Source organism: Oryctolagus cuniculus, chromosome 1 (genome assembly GCF_051225735.1).
Source record: "Oryctolagus cuniculus isolate XC-2025 breed Fujian yellow rabbit chromosome 1, ASM5122573v1, whole genome shotgun sequence".
Taxonomy (NCBI): Eukaryota; Metazoa; Chordata; class Mammalia; order Lagomorpha; family Leporidae; genus Oryctolagus; species Oryctolagus cuniculus.
The window spans coordinates 8,398,520-8,416,963 of record NC_142867.1 but is presented as its reverse complement, the minus strand read 5'-3'; the positions used below and the strand labels follow the sequence as shown (position 1 = coordinate 8,416,963).

At 39.4% G+C, this 18,444-nt stretch overlaps 1 protein-coding gene across 1 annotated transcript in view; it reads right to left on the bottom strand.

The window, feature by feature from the left end:
- Positions 1-18,444, bottom strand: part of SLC22A24 (solute carrier family 22 member 24) — a 41,938-nt gene that overhangs the window by 6,877 nt on the left and 16,617 nt on the right. The window contains exons 5-6 of the mRNA XM_002720992.6: positions 12,953-13,076; positions 9,447-9,562 (exon numbers count right to left, since the gene is read on the bottom strand). Coding sequence (XP_002721038.3) covers positions 9,447-9,562; positions 12,953-13,076 — 240 coding nt within the window. The remainder of the gene's footprint in view (positions 1-9,446; positions 9,563-12,952; positions 13,077-18,444) is intronic.

Sequence of the window (18,444 nt, the reverse complement as noted above, 5' to 3'; positions counted from 1 at the left end):
TGGGTTTGAATGGGTGAAGATTATCCTTTTTTTTTGACAGGCAGAGTTAGACAGTGAGAGAGAGAGAGAGAGACAGAGAGAAAGGTCTTCCTTTTCCATTGGTTCATCCCCTAAATGGCAGCTACAGCCGGCGCACCGCGCTGATCCGAAGCCAGGAGCCAGGTGCTTCCTCCTGGTCTCCCATGGGGTGCAGGGCCCAAGTACTTGGGCCATTCTCCACTGCTTTCCCGGGCCACAGCAGAGAGCTGGACCGGAAGAGGAGCAACCGGGACTAGAACCTGGTGTGCCGGTGCCGCAGGCAGAGGATTAGCCTAGTAGCCAGGGCGCTGGCCAACAGTCTTATTTTGATTACAGAAAGTCAACCTGTAATAGACTATTTTTCCAAGGAAAATATTAAGGCCAATATGGATTCATTCTTTAGTTATTATATCATTTGAGGAAGGAATAATAACTTAGCCGAATTGAGAGTCCATATATTACATGTATAGCCTTCTGACTTACAACAAAAATGTTTAGGAAATTAACTAGAGAAGGATTATCTTTTCACCTAGTGGTGAGTCAATTATCAATCCATGTGGAAAATCTTGATCTTAATTTTTTTAAATTATTTTTTTTGACAGGCAGAGTTAGTGAGAGAGAGAGAGAGACAGAGAGAAAGGTCTTCCTTTCATTGGTTCACCCCCAAAATGGCCTCTACGGCCAGCGCACTGTGCCAATCTGAAGCCAGGAGCCCGGTGCTTTCTCCTGGTCTCCCATGCGGGTGCAGGGCCCAAGGACCTGGACCATCCTCCACTGCCTTCCCGGGCCACAGCAGAGAGCTGGACTGGAAGAGGAGCTACCATGACAGAATCTGGGGTACCGGCACTGCAGGCGGAGGATTAGCCAACCAAGTGAGCTGCGGAGCCAGCCTTGATCTTAATTTTAAATCCTTCACAAAACTTAATTTGAAATGAATCAAAGTATAAATGGGAAAGGTGAAATAAGTTTTGAGAAGAGGATATCTGTATAAACTTGGAGTAGCAAAGATTTCTTAAACGGGATATCAAAAACTCTAGCCATAAAAGAAAAGCATAATAAATAAAACTTTATGAACATTAAGGCTTCCATAGTCTTGGCAGCTCATAACAAGAGCCTAGAGTGATTACTGATGCCACAAACAAGAGTGTCAATTTGGTAAGTCAACAACAGGAGTCACTGTGCACTTAGTCCTCATGTAGGATCTTTGTCCTTAGTGTACTGTACATTGAGATTTAATGCTATAACTAGTACTCAAAGAGTATTTTTCACTTTATGTTTCTGTGTGGGAGCAAACTGTTGAAATCTTTACTTAATGTATGCTAAACTGATCTTCTGTATATAAAGAGAAACGAAAATGAATCTTGATGTGAATGGAAGGGGAGAGGGAGTGAGAAAGGGGAGGGTTGCGGGTGGGAGGGACGTTATGGGGGGGAAGCCATTGTAATCCATAAGCTGTACTTTGGAAATTTATATTCATTAAATAAAAGTTAAAAATAATAAAAAAAGAAATTTAGTTGGGGGCTGGTGCTGTGGTGTAATGGGTAAAGCCGCTGTCTGCAGTGCCGGCATCCCATATGGGTACCACTTTGAGTCCCGGCTGCTCCACTTCCAATCCAGCTCTCTGCTATGGCCTAGGAAAGCAGTAGAAGATGGCCCAATTCCTTGGGCCCCTGCATCCACGTGGGGAGACCCCAAGGAAGCTCCTGGCTTTGGATTGGCGCAGCTCCAGCTGTTGCGGCCAACTGGGGAGAGAATCAGTGGATGGAAGACCTCTCTCTCTCTGACTCTTTCTCTCTCTCTCTCTCTCTCTCTCTTTCACTGCCTCTCCTTCTCTCTTGGTGTAACTTTGACTTTCAAATAAATAAAATAAATCTTTAAAAAAAAGAAATTTAGTTAATCAAAACACATCCTTTAGGGAAGTGGAAAGGTAATTCACAGACTGAGGAAAAAATAGTTGTAATATACATCTAGGAGACATAAATAAGAAAAAAATTGACAACTTAATAAAAATAGACAGAGTCCAGGCAAATTAAGGAGTACTTCATCACAAGTTACCAGGAAAATGAAAATTGAAATCACAGTTTGATACAATATGCACCCACATAGATAAGTAAATTAAAACAATTCAGAAACTTAATATCAGCAAGGACATGGAACAACTGAAAACATTGTACTTGGTGGTTTGCGTGTGCATTTGTAAATTCAATTTGGAATACTGTTTGGTAGTTTACTGTAGCCATATATACATACAACTCAAACTCAGGAATTCATAATGACCCCCAAATGGGAAAAATTCAAAATCTATAAACAACAGGATAATTATGATATATTAATATAAAAGAAAATGACTAGTAATAAAAATAAACTCTATTACTTCTTTTTAAAAAAGATTCATTTATTTATTTGAAAGAGTTACACAGAGAGAGAAGGAGAGGCAGAGAGAGAGAGAGAGGTCTTTCATCTGCTGGTTCACTCCCTAGTTGGCTGCAATGTCCGGAGCTGCACCGATCTGAAGCCAGGAGCCAGGAGCTTCTTCGAGATCTCCCGCACGGGTACAGGGGCCCATGGACTTGGGCCATCTTCCACTGATTTCCCAGGCCACAGCAGAGAGCTGGATTGGAAGTGGAGTAGCCGGGATTTGAACTGGTGCCCGTATGGTATGCTCGCACTGCAGGCGGCGGCTTTACCTGCTACACCACAGCGCCAGCCCCCTGAATTACTTCTATGTAAAATAAAATGCGTGAATTTCACATACATAAAAGTTGCACATGGAGGACTGGCCTTGTGGGATAGCAGTTTAAGCTGCTGCCTGCAATGCTGGCATCCCATCTTGGAGTGCTGGTTCAAGTTCTATCTGCTCTGCTTTTGATCCAGCTCCAGACTAATGCTCCTGGGCAGGCCACTGAAAGTAGTCCAGGTATATTTGGATCCCTGTTACACATGTGACATGTGGGAGACTTGAATGGAGTTCCTGATCCTGGTTTGGAACAGGCCCATCCTCAACCCTAGCCACCATCTGGGGAATGAACCAATGGTTGGAGAATCTCTTCCTCTCTGTCCCTCCTCTCTCTCTCTCTCTCTCACTCAGAATTTGGCTTTGAAGTAAATAAATAAATACATCTTTTTAAAAAATATACATGTATGATTCCATGTATATGAAATTCAAGAACAGACGAAAGTAATCTGGGGGAAAGAGGTGAGAACTTAGGGACAAATATTAACTGAAATGAAAGGGGGTCATGAGAGATGATTCAAGGTGTTGAAAATGTGGTCATCTGCATGGTGCTTACATGGATTTATAGATGGTTTAAAATTTTTATAAGGAGGGAAGTTGGCTAAACATTGAAAATCCACATGGAGCCCAGCAACAGAAGACATCAGAAAAATAAAGGAGGAACCGCATTCCTAGTGGACTGATAGAGAGAAATGTTCAGGAGACAACTCATAGTCCAGAACAGAGACTCCATGGGGCAGCAAGGAGACAGATACCATAAGCCACGCTGCATCTATATGACTAGATCCTGACTGGGAAATGCCATCTTGCCAGGACAAAGTAGGAAGAAGGTGCCTTGGCTTCCACCCCTGGCCGCTTTAACTGAATGAGAATTCCACAGTCCCCACTGACTTCAGGTCTAGTGCTGGGAGTTGACAGGGGTCTAAGTGACTACTTTGCTCTGAAAAAGGAAGCCACATTGCCTCACTCTCCTCCCCAACTTCCTCAAAGCACAGCATTTCTGCTAAGGTAGAGTCTCTGCTGAACTTTGTTCTCACTCAGAGGACAGAAAGCAGTCTTGCTGCTACCAGAAGCTACCAACACTGCCGACAGGTAAGTTATAGGTCAGAGCGCAGACCCCTCTGTGTTGTGTGACTGTGGGAGTTCCAGGCATAAGCCCGAGAACTAAGGCCATCACAGGTTGCAGCTGGGTTGCTGTGCACCTGGGCAGTCTGGCTGTGGAGACTCAGAGCTCCATGCACACTGTGGGTGGCTCTCACTAGGGAGTGAGTCAGTGCTCTGGAATGTGCACACACCATGGTAGGTGACATGCACTGGCACTATGAGCTCACTCTTAGCTGTGAATCATCTAGTTCCTCCTGGCACAGAGGAAAGCTGGTACTTTGAACACACCAGTGGGTTCTAACATCCCCTCCCTCCCACTGACTATAGCCAGAGGTGCTCCAACATCATCTTTAGTGTCATTCTGGACTCTTGGCCCACCTTCAAATTGTGGTCATAGCTCCCTGGCCCCACACAGCACACATCCCTTGAGCTCAAGGGTAAGCCTTAGGCACTCCATGGAACCCTAGGGGCATATCTGCAAGAATAAAGCCTTTGATTAGAAAAAATATTCTGTGTAAGAGAGAGAAAAAAGAAATCCCCAAGATGCACAAAAATCAGTGTAGAAACACAAGACGTATGAACAAGAAGGCAATATGACTCCCCAAAAGGAACACAATAATATGAAGGGGAGACTGACAAAATGCCTGAAAAAGAATTCAAAAGAATGATTGTAAAGTTACTAAAAATATAGAGAAACAGTTAAATGAAATTAGAAAATAAGTATAGGCAATGATAAGAAATTCAGCAAAGATATAGAGCTATTGAAAAAGAACCAAACAGCACTATTGAAAATGAAGTATTCAAAAAGTAAAATAAAAATACCTTGGAAAATCTTAGCAATAGACTTGAAGAGGCAGAAGAAGGAATATTGGATCAAGAAGATAGGACTTTAAAACCGTCTTAGGCAGACCAAAAGAGAGACAAGAAAACCAGAATGAAAACAGTGTTTGGAATCTATGCAATATCATCAAAGAATTAAATATATGAGTCTTACGAGATCCTGAAGGAATACAAAGAAAAGAATGGCTTAGAAAACTTATGCAATGAAACAATATCAAAAATTTCTCCAGTTTGGAGAAAGATATTGACATTCAAATACAGAAAGTTCATAAAACTTCAAATAAGCACGAGTAGAAAACATTCTTACCATGACACATTATAACCAAACTTTCAAAAGCAAAATATAGAATGTGTGAGAGAGAAATGCCAGATCACCTTTAAGGTAACTCTCATCAGATTGACAGATTTCTCAACAACAACCCTACAGGTCAGGAGAAAATGGAGAGATATAGACCAAGTCCTAAAAGGAAAAACTGCCAACCCAGAATACTTTACATGGTAAAGTTCTCTTTCATAAATGAAGGTGAAATAAAGACCCTATAAGTCATGCAAAAATTGGAATAATTTTTCACCACCCAGCCAGATTAACAAATGATACTTAAGGATGTGCTTCACATAGATCAGCAGTATGAAAGACTGTGAAGGCAGAAAACCTCCTAGTCAAAGAACAAAGGTGGTTAAAAAGTAGGGATATTTATGGAAAACATCAAGACCAAGTAATTACTTATCAATAATAACCTTGAATGTAAATGGGCTGAATTCTCCAATTAAAAGACACTGACTGACTGAATGGATTAAAAAACAAGACCCATCTATATGCTACCTATAAGAAACAACTTCACCAATCAAGATACACAGAGACTGAAAGTGAAAGCATGGAAAAAGATATTTGATGCAAATGAAAATAAAAAATAAAAGCAGCAGGAGTAGCTATACTCATCAGACAAATTAGACTTTAAAACAACAACTCTTAAAAGACACAAAGAAGGTCATTATGTAATGATTAAGTGGTAAATTCAACAAAACATGTGCCTATCATAAATTTATATGTACTCAATGTCAGGGCACCCAGTTTCATAACACAAATGTTAATGGATCTAAAGGGAGCCAAAAAAAAGAAATTATCAACTCCCAACTTGACTCTCACTGGGATTAAACATGACAATAGGTCTGATCTGATTTCATCATCATTAAAAAAAATCATCTATTATTTTTCACTTTATGTTTCTGTGTGGGAGCAAACTGTTGAAATCCTTACTTAATGTATACTAAGCTGATCTTCTGTATATTAAGATAATTGAAAATGAATCTTGATGTGAATGGAAGGGGAGAGGGAGTGGGAAAGGGGAGGGTAGTGGGTGGGAGGGACGGTATTGGGGGGAAGCCATTGTAATCCATAAATCGTACTTTGGAAATTTATATTCATTAAATAAAAGTTAAAAAAAAGGGAGCCATAAGCTCTAATACAAACATAATAGAGGACCCCAACACTGCACATTCATCAATGTACAGATCAACCAGACCAAAAACAAACAAAAAACCAGAGCTATTCTACACTATAGACCAAATGGACCTAATAGATATCTACAGAACATTTTGCCCCACAGCTGCAGAGTAAACATTCTCTTCATCAGTGGATTGAACATTCTCCAGGATAGACCATACACAGCCCATAAAACAAGTGTCAGCAAGTTGAACAAAATTGAAATCATATCATGCATATTTTTGACCACAGTGAAATGAAGCTGGAAATTAACAATGAAGGAAACTCTAGAAAATATACAAATATGTGGAAACTGAACAGCATGTCCCGGAATGAACAGTGGATCATAGAAAAATCAAAAGGGAAATAAAAAAAGTTTCTTGAAACAAATTGAATTGAAAGCACAACATATCAAAACATAGGAGATACAGGAAAGCAGTGTTATCAGGAATATTTCTAGTAATTAGTGCTACATTAAGAAACTGGAATGGCTTCAAATAAATGATCTAACAACACATCTCAAAGACCTAGAAAAATAAGAACAAACTAAACCCAAAAATTAGTAGAAGGAAAGAAAGAATAGAAATTAGAGAAGAAAGAAATAAAATAGAAATAAAAACCTACAAAAGATTAGTGAAATGAAGAAGAGTTGTTTTCTGAAAAAATAAGCAAAAATAATAAACTGTTGGGCCAACTAACCAGAAAAAGGGAGACAACTCAATAAGATCAGAGATGAAAAAGGACATGTTACAAATGATACCACAGAAATACCAAAAAAACCATTGGTAATTATTGCAAACCACTATATGTCAACAAATTGGAAAATTTAGAAAAATGGGTAGATTTCTGGACACATAATTTACTTCAAATGAGGCACAAAGATAGAAAACCTGAATAGACCAATAACAAAACTCAGATTGAATCTATAATGAAGAGCCTCCCAACTAAGAAAAGCCCAGAACTTGATGACTTCACTGCTGAATTCGACCAAATAAGGAAGAACTAACACCAATTCTTATTAAACTATTCAAAACAATTGAAAGGGAGGGAACAGTTCCAAACTCATTCTGTGAGGACAGCATTACATTAATTCCAAAGCTAGAGACAGATACAGCAATAAGGAGAACTACAGGCCAATATCCCTGATAAACATAGATGCAAGAATCCTCAACAGAATACTGGCAAATTTAATCCAATAACACAACAAAAAAGATCATCCACCCTGCCCAAATGGGATTCATCTTAGGCATGCAGGGATGGTTCAACATACAGAAATCAATAAACATGATACATCACATCAATAAAATGAAGGATAAAAATCATATGATTCTTTCAATATATGTAGACAAAGCATTTAATTAAATATAACATCCTTTCTTTGTAAAAACATTAAAAAACTCGATATAGAAGGAACATACCCCAACAAAGTCAAGGCAGTACATGACAGACCCACAGCCAGCATTATATTGACCTGAGGAAAGTTGAAAGCTTGTCTGAAACCAGACAAGGATACCCACCCTCACTATGATTATTATAATTATGGAAGTTTTAGCCTGAGCCATTAGGCAAGAAAAAGAAATCAAAGGGATAGTTATTGAAGAGGAAGAAGTAAGATTATTACTGTTTGTAGATGATATGATCCTTCATAGAGGGGGACCAAGGACTGCACTTAAGAGACTGTTGTGGGGGGCAGCACTGTGGCATAGCAGGTAAAGCTGCTGCCTATAGCTCTGGCATCCCACATGGGTGCCAATTCGAGTCCAGGATATTCCACTTCTAACCCAGCTCACTGCTGTGGCCTGGAAAAGCAGTGCAACTAATCCTTGATAAGTGGTCTAAAATTGATCCGTGGAGAAATGACAGTCTCTTCAATAAATGTGATGTGAAAATTGTATTCCCATACACAGAAGTTTGAAACAAGACCCTTACCTTATAGAGTAACCAAAAATAAACTCACAGTGGATCAAAAATATAAATTAAAGATATGACATCATTAATATACTAGGGGAAAACATAAGGAAAATACTACAATATATTTGTCTAGGCAAAGATTTCTTGTATAATACCTCAGTAGCACAGAGAATGAAAGGAAAAATAGGCTCATGGGATTACATCAAGCTAAGAAGCTTCTGCACAGGAAGAGAAACAGCAAATTGAAGAGGCAACTGACAGAATGAGAGACAATATTTGCAAACTATACATTCAATAAAGGATTAATATCCAGAATGTATAAAGATCTCAACAGACTCAAAACCAAGAAAACAAATAACCCAATTAAGAAATGAGCAAAGGATATGAACAGGAAATTTTCTAAGAGTGAAGTACAAATGACCAACAGATACATGAGCAAATGCCCAAGATCACTAACCATCAGGGAAATGCAAATACAAACCACAATGAGGTATTATCTCACTCTAGTTAGAATGGCTATCATCTAAAAATTAACAAATAACAGATGCTGCTAAGATTTTAGGGAAAAAGGTATCCTGATACACTCTTCGTGGGAATATCATTTGGTACAAATATTACAGAAAACAGGGTGGGATTCCACAGAAAACTAAAAATGGATTTACAATATGACCCAACTATTCCTCTCCTGAGAATATCACATGCTTTCTCCTATTTGTGGATGGTAATATCTATCTATCTATCTATCTATCTATCTATCTAGATATATATCTAGTATAAAAATTGTGTTGATGGCATATCATTTGGTATTTAGTTATAAATACTGGTTCACTAAATCATACCATGTAAATGACAATATACTCTTCTTTTGCTATGTTATGATCATTGTAATGAATCTCTCACTTTGATATTAATGTCTCTTTTCAAGATAAAATAGTATATATGTGGATTTATATAATGTCTATATTTTAAGTGAATGTGGCAGTATTAAACAAGTAAAATACTAAAGACAATAAAATATTATATAGATGAATACTTAAGATTTGTGTTTTTCACTTGTTTAAGTTTTCTGTCTGTAAAACATTTTAAAAGGTGAAAGTATATTTTATGCTAAAGCTTCTCTTCATCCTACTCTCCAGTGATACACGCTGTGCTGGAATACATCTAAGTAGTAAGGTTAGGTGAATCTTACACTGTTAGGCTATCCTACAATGTGGCACTTTAAAACAAACATTTTATATCACTTTCTTTTCTCTTATGTATTCACTTGTCACCAAAAATTCTGCTAATATTTTTGAAAGAATAAAGTCATCTGCATCTCCAATATTTGAAATTTAATCATCAACCAATGGAACTCACCTTATGAAGCTCAAGAAGCATATTATCATGCGCAGTTTGGGTGCACGGAGCAAGTGAATAACTGAAGTTTTGGTCTGGGCTTTGTTCAGCTCCTCCTGCATGGCGGATCTCACGAACTTCAACAATAAAACCAACAACAAGCACTTATGAGATGTCTGTAAGGCATAATGGTGAGTCTCAGAGAATGAGACAGACATGATGTTTACTATGTTCATGGACACTTCTGAGTAGTGAGGTGTGTGGACTATAAGTAATCTATCTCTTGGGTGGAAAGTTACAAAATGTATCATGAGAGATAGGACCTCAGAGGAATTTTATAAGAAAAAAGCCTGTTACAAAATATTGAACTCATAAGGGGCAAAAAGCATTGATTAAAAGATATATAATATAGGCTGGCACCATGGCTCACTAGGCTAATCCTCCCCCTGTGGTGCCGGCACCCCAGGTTCTAGTCCCAGTTGGGGCACCGGTTCTGTCCCAGTTGCTCCTCTTCCAGTCCAGCTCTCTGCTGTGGCCCGGGAAGGCAGTGGAGGATGGCCCAGGTCCTTGAGCCTTGCACCCACAAGGGAGACCAGGAGGAAGCACCTGGCTCCTGGCTTCGGATTGGCACAGTGCACTGGCCGCAACACTCTGGCCATAGCGGCCACTTGGGGGGTGAACCAATGGAAAAAAGGAAGACTTTCTCTCTGTCTCTCTCTCTCTCTCACTAACTCTGCCTGTCAAAATTTATAAAAAAAAAAGAAAAAATACATATTATAAAGGGAAAAGCCAAAGGGAACTTGCTCAGGTTTCAAGATTTCTGTCCTATCCACTGAGCAAGAGAGACTTGTCCTTCCCTTATTAGAATAAGACTGTTTTGGCTATAGCAATTAGCAAAAATAAAGAAATAAAAAACTATAAATTAGAAAGGAGATAGTTAATTTCCTGTTTGCAGATATAAAATCAACATGTAAAAATTAAAGCAATTTTATACATTAAAAATCTTACTGAAAAAGAAGTGATAAAAGTAGTCCCATGGGCAGTAGCTAGGAAAAGTATACAGAAATAAATTTAACTTTGTATTTGAAATATTTTTACAGTGAAAATAATGAAACATTGATGAAAGAAAGAAACTGAAGGCACAAATATGTGGAAAGACATCCCATATCCATTTATTGGAAGAATATTCCTCTTCCATTCCAGCTCTCTGCTGGAATGGGCCCCTGCACCCACATGGGAGACCCTGAGGAAGCTCCTGGATTCTTGCTTCAGATGGGCACAGCTCTGGCCTTTGCAGCCATCTATGGAGTGAACCAGTGGATGGAAGACCTCTTTCTCTCTCTCTGAAACTCTGTCTTTCAAATAAATAAAAATAAATCTTTAAAAAATATGGCAGAAATTTAACAAGATCATTAACTCTAGTTAGGTGGAAAACATGACATGGACTTAATGAACTTGGCTTTCAGCTAAGAAAATTTCCAATCCAAGTATTGATGTCTCTTGATTTCTTCATATTGCTAATAATAAAAGCAAGGGATAAAGAGAAACTGAGGAAAAAATTGTCAGCAAAAAGAAATAATAAGAGCTTCTTCAGGAAACTTAAGTTTCTACCTCAAACTCTCATGAAAAAATGAGATTAAAAGATAAGTTTATTTTGGAGCAAACATTTTTTGAAATTCAGGCATAATTGCTTTTTCATACTATGTACTTTCCATTAATGTTTTGTATTGTCCTTCTATTTCTCAGCCTTTCCAAGTGGCAAATTTAGACATTTTAACATTTAGAATTGGCTTTGAAGTGCTGTCAGGAAAACATGGTGTGGAGATAAACCCTAGCCAAGTGATAAAGTCCAGCATGTGAATGTATGATGTTTCTCTTTAAAAAAAGTTTCAGTTAATTTTTAATGGACCCACAGTGACAGGACTTATTGATGGAATACCAGGTGAAATGTGGATACATGTACACATTGTATAATGATCACAGCAGGGCAATTAGCATATCCATCACCTCATACATGGTTTTTATCAAGATCTCATAGAAAACACCAAAGGGTCAGTGTATAATTCAGAAATAAAGGGCCCTTTAAAGAAATTAAGAATGTGCCTCTCAATCAAACAGGTACTTAGATGCAATGCCTCTCCGTCATCTCAGCAGGAAACCAAGGTAGATACAAGCTTATCTCAAAGGTATTTGCTAGGGTGGACTTTGCTTAATAAAATAAACAACAATAAGATTCATAGGAGATCCACACAGTTTTTGAGAAATACTTATCAAAAGAAACAATGCCAAGTTGACTGAAAATAAGAATGCAAAATGAAAGGATCATGAGTTCCCCAAAATGCTACTGGTGGGAAACTCCCTGAGAACACCATTCAACTGCAAACATTTTTGTCTTTAATGAAATAGGAACCACATTTCAGAGATTGTATCTAGGAGTCAGGGGGATATAGCTTAAAGTCACATTTCTTTCATTTTCCATGCCTTGAGACCTACTCAAGGAATATTTAACATTTGTCCAACTGGATTTTATAACTACTCTGGGCTCCTTTGTGTCTCACAGTCTCACATCTCTCCCCTATTTGGACTATGGATGTCTACAGTGGTTATTCCATGCTTGCATTTTCATTGCTTGTTAGATGTCTTGAGGACAGGCGTTTTGTCTCTTCAGTTCTAAAGATCTACAAATACAAATATGCTATAGTTAGAGAACTACATGTTGCCGTTGCCGTGGCTCATTAGGCTAATCCTCTGCCTTGCGGCACCAGCACACTGGGTTCTAGTCCCGGTCGGGGCGCTGGACTCTGTCCCGGCTGCCCCTCTTCCAGGCCAGCTCTCTGCTGTGGCCCGGGAGTACAGTGGAGGATGGCCCAAGTCCTTGGGCCCTGCACCCCATGGGAGACCAGGAGAAACACCTGGCTCCTGCCTTAAGATCAGTGCGGTGCGCTGGCCGCAGTGCGCCGGCCGCGGCGGCCATTGGAGGGTGAACCAACGGCAAAAAAGGAAGACCTTTCTCTCTGTCTCTCTCACTGTTCACTCTGCCTGTCAAAAAAAAAATAGAACTACATGTGTCTCATCCACATGTGAACCTCATTTTAATGTTAAGATTGTAGACTTTTAACGTGAGTTATAATGAAATAAGATTTTCTGGGGACATTTGGCATGTTGCAATTCATTTATCATGTCAGAGTATTGAAATAATTTGGAGCCAGAGGATAGAATCTTTGTTTTTTTCCTTATGCACATTTTATTCTATAAGGTATTTACTTTCATAGTTGATATGAGGATATCTATTTGTTGTGCCTCTATCAATCACTTTGCTGTAAGAAATGCTTTTCCTTTTCCTTTTTATCAACTAATTCCTAATCCTCCTTTGCACATGATGAATCCACAGGGAATCAGGACAGAGTTGTGACACCCCATCCAGAGAATTCTAATTCTGGGTTTGCAGTGTTTCCAGGAATCCAGACTAGGGTGATTGTGAGTTCATGGCATTTTATCCCAGTACCCAACTCCCCTTTCCAGATCACCTCAATGGTCAGGATCTCTCCAGCACTCTTTTTTCCATTGATGCGTGCAACCCTTCTAAGTGCCTTTGTGCCTTCATCTAGCTGATTGGTTGTAACCAGCCACCGAGCAGACTCCACCAGCCTTCTGATGAAAGAACACAACAAAGGACCAATTAACACTCAATTGTTTAATTGTCACTTAGCTTTAACTTGAGGTTCCTTTCCTCTTCCATTTAATACAAGCATTACAAATTCTAGTAAGGTAACTTCTAATCAAACCTGCCTCCTCCATTGGACTGTCTTCCTAAGGGGAGGGATATATCTGATCATCACCAAGTGTTTAAGTAATCTTAGAAAACAGTGAGGAATGAGCAATAATGTAAGTCACTGGTCTGAGTTAAAATGTTTGTTATTAAGATATAACTCATATATCACAAAGTTAATTTCAAAGGACACAGGTCAGTGGTTTAAACAATAATCACAAAGTTTTGCAAAATCACCACTCCATGATTCCAGAAAATTCTCATCATCCTCTAAAAAAGATCCTATACATGTTAACAATCTCTCCATAGTCCTTCCTTCTTTACTTCTAGGGGTCATTATCTACTTTCTGTCTTTATGATTTTCATATTCTGATGCAACTGGACAGCAATATACATAGTGAAATAAGCCAGTTATGAAAAAAATATCATATGGTCTCTCTGACACCACAAAAAAGAACACTATAGACCAATATTCCTGATGAATGATGCAACAATCATCAACAAAAAGACTAGAGAACTGAAATAGACAGCAAATTAAAACTGCTATGTACAAAAACTAAGTGGGATTTATTCTGGAGTGCAAGGATGGCTCAATATACAAACAATAAAAATATACATACATTGATCAATGTAATATAACAGAATAACCGAATGAAAGGCAAAAACCACATAATCATCACGATTGTGTAGAAAAGTGATAAAATCAACACCCTTTCATGACAAAAATACTTAAAAAACTACAACCTTTAGGACTAGAAGAAAATTTCCTCAAAATAATAAATTACCTATACATATTAAAGTTCTATTCCATTTAATCTATAAGTCTGTTTTATGTCAGTAACATGAGACTTCGGTTACAAAAGAGCCATAGTATGTTTTGAAATCCTGTATTGTGATGTATCCAGTTGTGTTCTTTTTTTTAAAATAATTTTTATTTATTTATTTATTTTTATTTTTATTTTTTTTTGACAGGCAGAGTGGACAGTGTGAGAGAGAGGCAGAGAGAAAGGTCTTCCTTTGCCGTTGGTTCACCCTCCAATGGCCGCCGTGGCTGGCGTGCTGCGGCCAGCGCACTGCGCTGATCATAAGGCAGGAGCCAGGTACTTATCCTGGTCTCCCATGGGGTGCAGGGCCCAAGGACTTGGGCCATCCTCCACTGCACTCTCTGGCCACAGCAGAGAGCTGGCCTGGAAGAGGGGCAACCGGGACAGAATCTGGCACTCCGACCGGGACTAGAACCCAGTGTGCCAGCGCCACAAGGCAGAGGATTAGCCTATTGAGCCGCGGCACCGGCCACCAGTTGTGTTCTTAATATTCACTATTTATTGGCCATTCAGTGTTTTTTGTATTTTATATTAATTTTATTATTGTTTTTCTAATTTTGTGATGAGTGTTATTAGTATTTCGATGATGATTGCATTGAATCTGTGAATAACTTTGAATAATATGGACACTTAGATAATGTAAATTCTTCAAATCCATCAACATGGGAGGTCATACCATTTCTTGATGTCTTCTTCAATTTTTTTCATTAGTGTTTTCTAATTTTCATATACACATGGTCAACTCTATACTAAGTAAAGAGTTTAACAAATAATATGGAAAAAAAACTGCTCGTCAACAGCAGAGACAAGGGCTGTTCAAAGTCATTGCATCTCAAAGTATCAATTTCACTTCTATAGATTACCTTTTAGGGGCTCTATTATCACAGATAAGAGAGAACATATGGTATTGTCTTTTTGGGAATCCCCTGGCACATTTCTAACTCTATCCTTAGGGGTAAGTCCGATTGAGCATGTGCTGAACTGTACATCTCCTCCCTCTCTTATTCCCATTCTTACATTTAACAGGGATCACTTTTCAGTTAATTTTAAAGGTCTAAGAATAATTGTGTGTTAATTGAAGAGTTAAACCAATGGTATTAAGTAGAACAAAAAAAATACTAAAGGAATAAAATAGTAAGTTTTTCCTTGAGAGTCAGGATGAGGGCTGATCAAGACACTGTCCTTGCTCCAAGAATTGGTTTTAGATCCTTGATCAAATATAAGTTGGCTGTAGATGTTTGGATTTATTTCTGGTGTTTCTATTCAGTTCCATTGGTCTATCCATCTGTTTCTGTACCAGTACTATGCTGTTTTGATTACAACTGCCCTGTAGTATGTCCTGAAATCTGGTATTGTGATACCTCTGGCTTTGTTCTTGTTGTACAATATTGCTTAGCTATTTGAGGTCTCCTGTGCTTCAATATGAATTTCAGCAACATTTTTTCCAGATCTGAGAAGAATGTCTTGGTAATTTGATTGGTATTGCATTGAATCTATAAATTGCTTTTGGGAAATGGACATTAAGATGATATTGACTCAACCAATCCATGAGCATGGAAGATTTTTCCATTTTTTGGTATCCTCTTCTCTTTCTTTCTTTAAGATTTTGTAATTCTCATTATAGAGATTTTTGACATCCTTGGTTAAGTTTATTCCAAGGTACTTGATTGTTTTTGTGGCTATTGTGAATGGAATTGATCTTAGAAGTTCTTTCTCAGCTGTGGTTTATTCGGTGCCTTTCCAATATTTTGATGTAGGACCCAATTGCTATAAACTTTCTTCTTAACAATGCCTTTGCTGTATCCCATACAGCAGAATCTGGTGCCTTGACTGCGACTAGAACCCGTGGTGCCGGCACCGCAGGCGGAAGATTAGCCTATTGAGCTACGGTGCCAGCCCATAATAGTTTTGAAATCCGTATCTTGCATTTCTTCTATTTCATCATCTTCATAATCTTGTATTGGAGTGTCATGTTCATTTGGGAATGTCATGTTGTCTTCCTTGTTCTTGTTTCCTTTGTTTGTGCATTTGTTGTTTGGCTTTGTGGAGATATTCTTTGGTTTCTTCTTTCTTTGCTTTTTTTTTTTTTTCCACTGTGGTGGCTTTCTCGTTATAGTGTGACTCTAGATTAAGTGGACTGTTTGCTTTTGGTGAATCTCTAGAGGCTTGTGGTGGGTGTGGCTCTGTTCAGTTCTAGTGGGTGTGGCTTGTAGAGTTCTTCAGGGTTAAGGGTGTGCCAAAGTTGACACACCCAGGTTTGGTGTGGTAAATCTCTCTTCTCTCTGTCTTTTTCTCTCTCTCTTATAATTCAGAAGGAAAGTAATTCCACTCAGCTGAGTTCTTCTCCTTGATGACAATAAGTGCCTGAGTGCTAGCCCCAGTGGGTATAATATTCGTCTGCTCTGTTCCAAGGACCACACAAAGGATCAGTGCAGTCCTCAGTGGAAGCTCAGATTCCCCTGCAATGTCTCTCACCAGGTAGCCAAGGCTACCGAGTTTGTGGTGTCTCCCACTGAGACTACTCATATCTCAACCACACTGTGAGTTCTCCCCACACACCCTCAGTTTTTTTTTTTTTAACAGTCCCGGTTCATAAGCTCCACACATTCACTAGTCTTAGTCTCCTGTTATTTCTCTCCACCAGAGTCAGGTTTTTCTTCTTGGTTGAGGGCGGGCACAGTCCCGACCTGGTGCATCTGTTATGTATGACCAAAATGGCACCCGCTCTATTGTCTTGTTCGCCTTTGTAAGGTGAATGGACATGGAGAATCGTGTCCATACTGATCACTTTTATTTTTTTTTTCTCTCCTCTAGTTAGGCTGGTGTACTTTCCACCATAGGGTTTCAAGCCTCGTTCCCTCTAGGCTCTTCCTGCTGCTTTTCTGCCAGTGTCTCTGGCTACTGTGGTTTTGCCTCACCTCCCTTTCCAGTGCTGGTGCGTAGACTTGGCAGGTGGGGTCCCAAACCGTGGGTGCCTGTGCCCTCCACATATGTCCACCATGTCCCTCTAATTCTGGAAGAGTTTCCTCTGCTGTTTTTCCCCTAACTCTTCCCTGAGACTACAGTATCTTGACTTTCATTAAACTATCTTTTGCTGGACTATAAATGAGCTCCCTCCTTATTCTGCCATCTTGGAGCCCTCTCTCTCTCTTTTTTTAAAGTTTTATTTTATTTATTTGAAAGACAGAGTTACGGAGTGAGGTAGAGACAGAAAGAGAGAGGTCTTCCATCTGCTGGTTCACTCCCCAGATGTCCACAATGGCCAGAGCTGTGCTGATCTGAAGCCAGGAGTCAGGAGCTTCTTCCAGGTCTCCCACGTGGGTGCAGGGACCCAAGGACTTAAGCCATTTTCCACTGATTTTCCTGGCCATAGTAGAGAGCTGGATCAGAAGAGGAGTATCTGAGACTAGAATGGGCATCTGTATCAGATGCTGGTGCTTCAGGCAAGGGCATTAACCCGCTGTGCCAAAGTTCTGGCCCCACTCCATAATTTCTTTATCCATTCTTCAGTTGATGGACATTTGGGTTGGTTTCATATTTTACCTATTGTGAATTGAGCTGCAATAAACATGGAGAACAGACAACTCTTTCACATGCTGATTTCATTTCCATTGGGTAAATTCCCAGAGGAGGGATGATTGTGTCATATGGCAGGTCTATATTCAGATTTCTGAGGTATATCTGTAATGTCTTCTACATTCGCTGCACCTTTTTCCCCACATCCACACCAGCATTTGTTGTTTGTTGATTTCTGCATGAAAGCCATTCTAATTGAGGTGAGGGGAAACCTCATTATGGTTTTGATTTGCATTTCTCTGATGGATAGTGATCCTGATTATTATTATTATTTTAAACAGGCAGAGTGTACAGTGCTCTAGAGAGAGACAGAGAGAAAGGTCTTCCTTTTCCGTTGGTTCACCCCCCAATGGCCGCTGCTGCCGGCGCACCGCACTGATCCGAAGCCAGGAGCCAGGTGCTTCTCCTGGTCTCCCATGGGGTGCAGGGCCCAAGGACTTGGGCCATCCTCCACTGCACTCCCAGGCCACAGCAGAGAGCTGGACTGGAAGAGGAGCAACCCGGACAGAATCCGGCACCCCAACCGGGACTAGAACCTGATGTGCCAGCGCCGCAGGCAGAGGATTAGCCCATTGAGCAGAGGTGCTGGCCATGATTATTTTTTATGTGTCTAATGGCCATTTGGATTTCCTCTTTTGAAAAATGCCTTTTAAGTCCTTTGCCCATTTCTTTATTGAATCGTTATTTGTTGTTGTTGTTGAGTTTCTTGATCTCTTTATCAGTTGCATAGTTTGCAAATAATTTCTCCCATTCTGTCAGTTGCCTCTGAACTTTGCTAAATGTTTCTTTTGCAGTATGGAAGCTTATCAATTTGATGTAATACCATTTTTCAATTTTGGCTTTAATTGCC